The 6,905-nt window shown below is 50.1% G+C and overlaps 1 protein-coding gene across 1 annotated transcript; it reads right to left on the reverse strand.

Annotated features, from left to right (window-relative positions):
- Window positions 1-5,566: 5,566 nt before the first annotated feature.
- On the reverse strand, window positions 5,567-6,649 carry LOC308278035 (hydroxycarboxylic acid receptor 2; the record flags this gene model as incomplete). Its single annotated transcript, XM_080717605.1, has 1 exon — window positions 5,567-6,649. One exon carries the CDS (start codon window positions 6,647-6,649, stop codon window positions 5,567-5,569), a length of 1,083 nt encoding a protein of 360 aa, XP_080573731.1.
- Between the last annotated feature and the right edge of the window lie 256 nt (window positions 6,650-6,905).

A 6,905-nucleotide genomic window follows, 5' to 3' on the forward strand; every position in this document is an offset into this window, starting at 1 on the left:
CTGGGTGTGGCTGCAGCTCTGAATATACCAATATTTGTTGAGAGCCTAGCAGTGCCGCCTCTCAGCTGACAGGGTATGAGATCTGGGATTATAGACCAGGCCCTGATGTTTGAATCGTCCAATGCAAACCACTTCTCCCAGACTGTCCAGCACCGTGAAACAGCCATGTCTGACCGGTGCTACACACCTGTAATCCTAGGTCTTTGGAGGCTGAGGCAGGAGGATTGTGGGCTCAAGACCGGCCTTAGCAATTTAGGGAGGCCCTGAGCAACTTAGTAAAATCATTTCAAAACAAAAATAAAAATGGGCAGGGAGCATATGTCCAAGGTAGAGTGCCTCTGGGTCCAATTCCCAGTGCCACACGAATAAATATACTAATTAAAAATAAAATAGTCACCGGGCGTGGTGGCGCACGCTTGTAATCCCAGCATTCGGAGGATCGCAGTTTGCAGACAGCCTCAGCTGCTTAGCAAGGCCCTCTGCAACTCAGTGAGACCCTGTTTGAAAATAAAGAATAAAAAGTAGGGCAGGGGGTGTAGCTCGGAGGTCAAATGCCCCTGGGTTCCATCCCCAGACTGCAAATAATAATAATAATAATAATAATAATAATAACTTATTATTATTATTATTATTATAAAATAGTCATGTGCCTTTTGTCACCAAAGACAAAAATAGCAGGGAGTGGTGCTGCACGCCCGCAACGCCAGCAACTTGAAAAGCCAGGGCGGGAGGATCGCAGGCTTGAGACCAGCCTGGGCAACTCAGCGGACACTGTCTCAAAATAAAATAACAAAAGCCTGGGGGTGTGGCTTAGTAGTAAGGTGCCTCAGGGCTCCGTATCCCAAGATGGACAGGTGGATGAGTGGACAGATAGATGACAGACAGACAGACGGATGGATTTACAGGTGGTTGGATGGATGGATCAATAGATGGATGGATAGATAGATGACATGGACAGGTGATTTATCGATGGAATATAGGTAGGTTTCTAGATAGATGCTAGATAGAGAGATGGATAAAGACAAGAAACTGAATATAACTTCATGGCCAGGTACTCTAGCTACACCTGCAAGAGTATTTCTTTGCCCCAGATATATTAAATAATACATGTGGGGTGTGGTGCTGCACACCTGTGATCCCAGTACTTAGGAGGCTTAGACAGGAGGGTCGCAGGTTCAAGGCCAGCCTCAGCTACTTAGTGGGGCCCTCTGCAACTTGATGAGACCCTGTTTCACAATAGAGGATAATAAATAGGGCTGGGGATATAGCGCAGAGGTAGAATCCTTCTGAGTTCAATGCCCAGTTTGGCAAAAAAAAAAAAAATTAAATAGGGCTGGGGGTGTAGCTCACACGTAGAATGCCCCTGGGGTCCATCCTCAGTGTCACAAAGTAGTAATAGTAGTAGTAATAGTAGTAATACTGATGGACATGGTGGTGAACGCTTTTAATCCTAGCATTTGGGAGGCTGAGAAAGGAGGATCGTGGTTCGCGGACAGCCTCAGCTACTACTTAGTGAAGCCCTTTGCAACTCAGTGAGACCCTGTTTCAAAATAAAGAATAAAAAACAAGGCCGGGCGTGGTGGCGCACACTTGTAATCCCCGCGCTTGGGAGGCTGAGACAGGAGGATCGCACAGGTTCGAAGCCAGCCTCAGCTACTTAGTGAGGCTCTCAGCAACTTAGTGAAACCCTGCTTCCAAATAAAATATAAAATATAAAATAGGTCTGGGAGTGTAGCTCAGAGGTAGAAAAGCCCCTGGGTTCTACCCCAGTATCACCAACACAAAATAAGAAGAATAAAAAATAGGGCTGGGGTAGTAGCTTGGAGGTAGAGTGCCTCAGTACTGCAAAACAAAACAAAAAAAACCCTGTGTGCTGCTATTCAAGATGGCCTTGAGGTGCTGCCCTCCCAAGAATGCCTGCCCGGGCGGCGCTGGGGTGTCCTTTACCACCTGGGGCCTGGAAACCATTCTGCCAACACCCGGCCTCTACACCAGGCTGCCACCTGCGAAACTGGGGCGTTCCTCCTCAGAGCTACAACCCAGCTCTTTTTTATTTTATTTTATTCTATTTTATTTTTGTGGTGCTGAAGATGGAACCCAGGAACATTCTACCTCTGAGTTATACCTCCAGCCTTATTTTGTATTCTTTATTCAGAAACAGGGTCTCACTGAGTTGCAGAGGGCCTCATTAAGTAGTAGCCGAGGCTGCCCGCGAACCGCGATCCTCCTGTCTCAGCCTCCCAAGTACAGAAATTACAGGTATGTGTTATCACACCCAGCTTCATTTATTCACGCACGTACTTATTTTGATTTCGAAATAGGGTCTCCCTAAATTGCCGGGGCTCGCCTTACCTGTGATCCGTTTCCATTACCCAGGAGAACACCTGGCATGTCGCTGATGCTTCAGACATAACAGCTGCCTCGACACAGGCATCACTGAATGGGTGAGTGAATGATTGGTACCGAGTTGTTGAGTTCCAGACACTTCGAACCACCTCATCCTTGAAAGACCTGGAGTTTCACCACCCGGCGCCGCGCTGACTCACGAATCTGAGGCTGGGGAAATCCCTGCTGTCCTCTGAGTTCGTCTCTGCAATCTTCTTCCCCTCCCCTGCCCACTTCGGTACCAGAGACTGAATCCAAGGGTATTCTACCTCTGAGCCTGACCCCTGGATCTTTTATTTTATTTTTGGAAACAGGTTCTCCTTAAGTTGCTGAGAGTTTCACTAAGTTGTCAAGGCTGGCTTTGAACCCGCTATCCTCCTGTCTCAGCCTCCCAAGTTCTAAGATTACAGACGTGCGCCACCACGCCTGACCGCTATCTCGTCTTTAAGCAGGTGACCTCAGCTTTTAGCTTTTTATTTCGCGGTGTTGTTCAGGGATACAGGAGAACTGCTCTGAGCCCCCTAACCCCAGAGACTCGAAACCGTCCCTCTTAATTTATTACCGTGCGCTCAGGGCTGGGCGCCTGAGTATCGGTGTTCTTAATCGGCATTCAAGGCAAGAGGTTCTAGCAAGCCTCATCTTGCTAGAGAATCGAAGTGATAGGCGTGGAAATGAAAGTGTCACACAGAAACTTGGACGGATCGCAGACGCAAACCAGTATATCGCCTTCCCCCTCAGAATCGTGAACTGAAACCTTCCCATAGGAAGAACTTTCTACCCACTCCTGAAGAAAAATCCCACTCTGGTCTGATTTTTCCTCCTTTTCCTCCTCTCCTTCCTCCCCCTCCTCCTCCCCTCCTTCTCTTCTTCCTCCTCCTCCTCCTTCTTCTTTAGCACTAGAGGTTGAATCCAGAAACATTCTACCTCCAAGATACACCCCTAGCCCTATTTATTTATTTATTTATTTATTTATTTAGAAACATGATCTCGCTAGATTGCTGAGTCTAAGTTGCTGAGACTGTCCTCGAACCTGCGACCCTCCTGTCTCAACCTCCTGAGTCCTTTTTGTTTTCTTTTTGTGGTACTCGGGGATTGGACTCAGCAGTGGTCTACTCCGAGCTACATCCCCGGCCCTATTTTTATTTTATTTTATTTTATTTTTAATTGTGAAACAGGGCCTCACTAAGTGGCTGAGGCTAGTCTTGAATCTGTGATCCTCCTGCCTTGGCCTCCTGATTCCTTTTTTTAAAACTACACAAATAGGCCGGGCGTGGTGGCGCACGCTTGTCATCCCCGCGCTTGGGAGGCTGAGACAGGAGGATCGCACAGGTTGGAGGCCAGCCTCAGCTACTGAGTGAGGCTCTCAGCAACTTAGTGAGACCCTGTTTCCAAATAAAGTATAAATAGGTCTGGGAGTATAGCCCGGAGGTAGAAAGCCTCTGGGTTCCACCCCCAGTGCCACAAAAATAAATAAATAAATAATAAATAATAAAAATAAATAAAAATACACAAATATCAGTTAGTAGTGCATACCAAACTCTAAATATAGTGTCAAATGCTCTTGTGATCTTATCTGTACCACCCTTCCAGATAATATTTTCTCTGTATCCCTGGCCCTTTTCTTTTTTTCTTTCTTTTTGGTGGTACTGGGGGTAGAACTAGGGGCTTTCTACATCCAGGCTATGCTCCCAGACCTATTTTATATTTTATTTGGAAACAGGGTCTCACTAAGTTGCCGAGAGCCTCACCAAGTAGCCGAGGCTGGCTTCGAACCTGCGCAATCCTCCTGTCTCTGCCTCCCAAGCGCGGGGATTACAAACTTGTGCCACCACGCCCGGCTCCCCGGCCCTTTTCTATCTCAACACACGTGCAGTTTTTACTTGACTGTCCCACGCTATCTCTTGGTGCCAGCATCCCTTTCTTCCCTTTCTTACTTTGCAGCGTCTGGGACGTTTCTACCAGGACATAGTTAACAAGCCATAAAGGTCTCTGCTTAAGTAAGAAGCCCGTTTCTGTGAACCCTAACCCAGACATATGCAACACCAGACTGTGTCTCCTGTCGGAATTTATTGAAATGGTAGATTTCGGTATGTACAGAAATCAACAAACACCAGGAGGAATCTTCCCCTCCTTTATGCACTGGGAAGCGTCCTGTTTCCCTGTTAATCTTAAAAGCAAACAGGTGAGAAGTCGCTCCTTTCCTGAAGTCTTCAGAAAGCTCCATCCTCAAGCTAGTGTAAAGGAGGGGGATGGATCAGAGGCTGGCGGAGGCTCAAGGACCATTGCCCTTTATAACACTGTTCAGCCTTAGTCTCCTTTGGGGGTCCACAGCCCTCTGACAGCTTCTGAAAACTCACAAGTTAACCAAAGCTTTCAAGTCTCTCCTCCACAGCCGGGCGCGGTGGGCACGCTCGTCATCCCAGCATTCGGGAGGCTGAGACGGGAGGATCGCGGTTTGTGGCCAGCCTCAGCTGCATAGTGAGGCTTCTGCAACTCAGTGAGACCCTGTTTCAAAATAAAGAATAAAAAAAAAAATAGGGCTGAGGGTGTGCCTCAGAGGTAGAATGCCCCTGGGTTCCATCTCCAGTACCACACACACACACACAAAAAAAAAATAATAATAATAAAATAAAAAATAAAATCTCTCCACTTCTTCCAGGTCTGCTAAAACGTGGCCGAAAGGTAAATTGGCCGGTGGAACGCAGGTGACCTATTGACCCACTGAATGATACCCGGTGCCGGCCAGGAGCAGCCTGACTCCCCTCCAACTTCTTGGTTTTTCTCGTCCCTGCCGGGGTCCACAAACCGGCTGGATAGCGCCCAAGGAGCACAGCATCTCCCAAGACTTAGGCGGGAAAGGGAAGATGGCCAGTAAGTGCCAGGTGCCCACGGGCGGCTCTGTGGCTCCATCCCTGCCGTGGAAGCTCGCCTCGGAGACGGAGCAGAAGTTCCAGGCGCCCAGCATCTCTCCTCCCTGTTCGTTCGAGACGCCCGTGGTCACACTTCACAACCCAGTCGCCACTCCGCCGCGCCGCCGTTTCTCTAACTCGGGTTCTCCCAGTCTGGAAGCGGCAGGAGCCCGCAGACTGGGTGTAAAGATGGTACCTCGCGTACAGCAAGCAAACGGCTGCTCCCCAAGCTCTCGGTGCCTGGCGACCATCTCCCTTCTCGGTGTGCTGCTTTACCGAGAGGTTGGGGCCAGGTATGAGGGGCTCCAGGGCCCACCGGGGTCAGCCATTAATGCGTCCGGGACGCTTCTGGTGGTACTCAAGTCCCCGGTGAGCTCCAGGCTGGTGCTCCGGTTGTTATCGGGCTCGGCCGAGGTCTTCTTCCGGAGACAGCGGTTGGTCATGGTGGAGAAGAAACTGGGGAAGGAGGGACTGGAGAAATAGTACACCAGCGGGTCCAGCATGCTGTTCATGTAGGTGAAGCTGAGGGTCATGAAGAAGGCCAGGTCCACCGAGCGGTACGCGTCGCAGTTCTGCGTGCCCGACGTGTACAGCAGCCAGAAGATGCGGATCCGCACGGCCACGCTGGGCAAGAAGCAGACGACGAAGACGATGGCCACCACCATGATAAAGTGGATGGCCCTCTTGATCTTGACGTGCCTGTCCATCTGCCTCTGCCGCAGGCTCCAGACGATCCTGGTGGAGCAGAAGAGGATGATGCCCAGGGGCAGGAAGAACTCCAGGAGGAACATGGCGTCGTGCCACCGGAAGGTATTGCAAATGCTGAAGCTGCTGCAGAGTTTGGCCGGGCCGTTCAGGGTCAACATGTTTTTGTAGAGGAGGTGACCCGTCAGGCCGATGGTGACCCCCCACAAGAGGCAAGAGACGATGGCCGCCGTCCGATTGGAGATCTTGTTCAGCGCGTGGTGGGGATGGACCACCCGGAAGTACCTGTCCACGGCCACCACGGTGAGGAAGATGATGCTGCCCTGGCGGTTCATGGCCAGCATAAAGAGCATCAGGCGGCAAGGGATGTCCCCGAACTTCCAGTCCCACTTTCTAACGTAGTTATCCGTCAGGAACGGCAAGCAGATGATCAGGAGAAAGTCAGCCACGGCCAAGTTGAACAGGAAAATCCGGCTGGATTTCCAGGACTTGAGATGGAAACAGAAAATCCAGAGAGCCAGGCCATTCCCCAGGAGCCCGAACACGAACTCCAGCCCCAGGATCGGCGGCAGCACGGTGGCGATGAAGTCGTCCCTGAACACACAGCAGTTCTTATTGTTGATAACCAGAAAATGGTCCTGCCCCTGCATGGGTAGATCCGGTCCCTCCGCTCCCCGAGCGCCTCACCTCGAGCCTGCTCCGGGGAAGGAGCGTGTGTCTGTGTGGGAGCGTGTGGTTCCGTGTGAGTCTTTATGTCATGGCTGGGGTGTTGAAATAGATGACTGAATGGTTACCAGGAAACTACGAAATCACTTTATAAAAAAAAAAAAAAAAAAAAAAGGCCAGCAAGTGAGCAGCTCTTATGCAACCCGCTGTTTGCATAAACAAGTAATAAAAAATCCCCCG

The sequence above is a fragment of the Muscardinus avellanarius genome, assembly GCF_963383645.1.
Source record: "Muscardinus avellanarius genome assembly, chromosome: 21".
Taxonomy (NCBI): Eukaryota; Metazoa; Chordata; class Mammalia; order Rodentia; family Gliridae; genus Muscardinus; species Muscardinus avellanarius.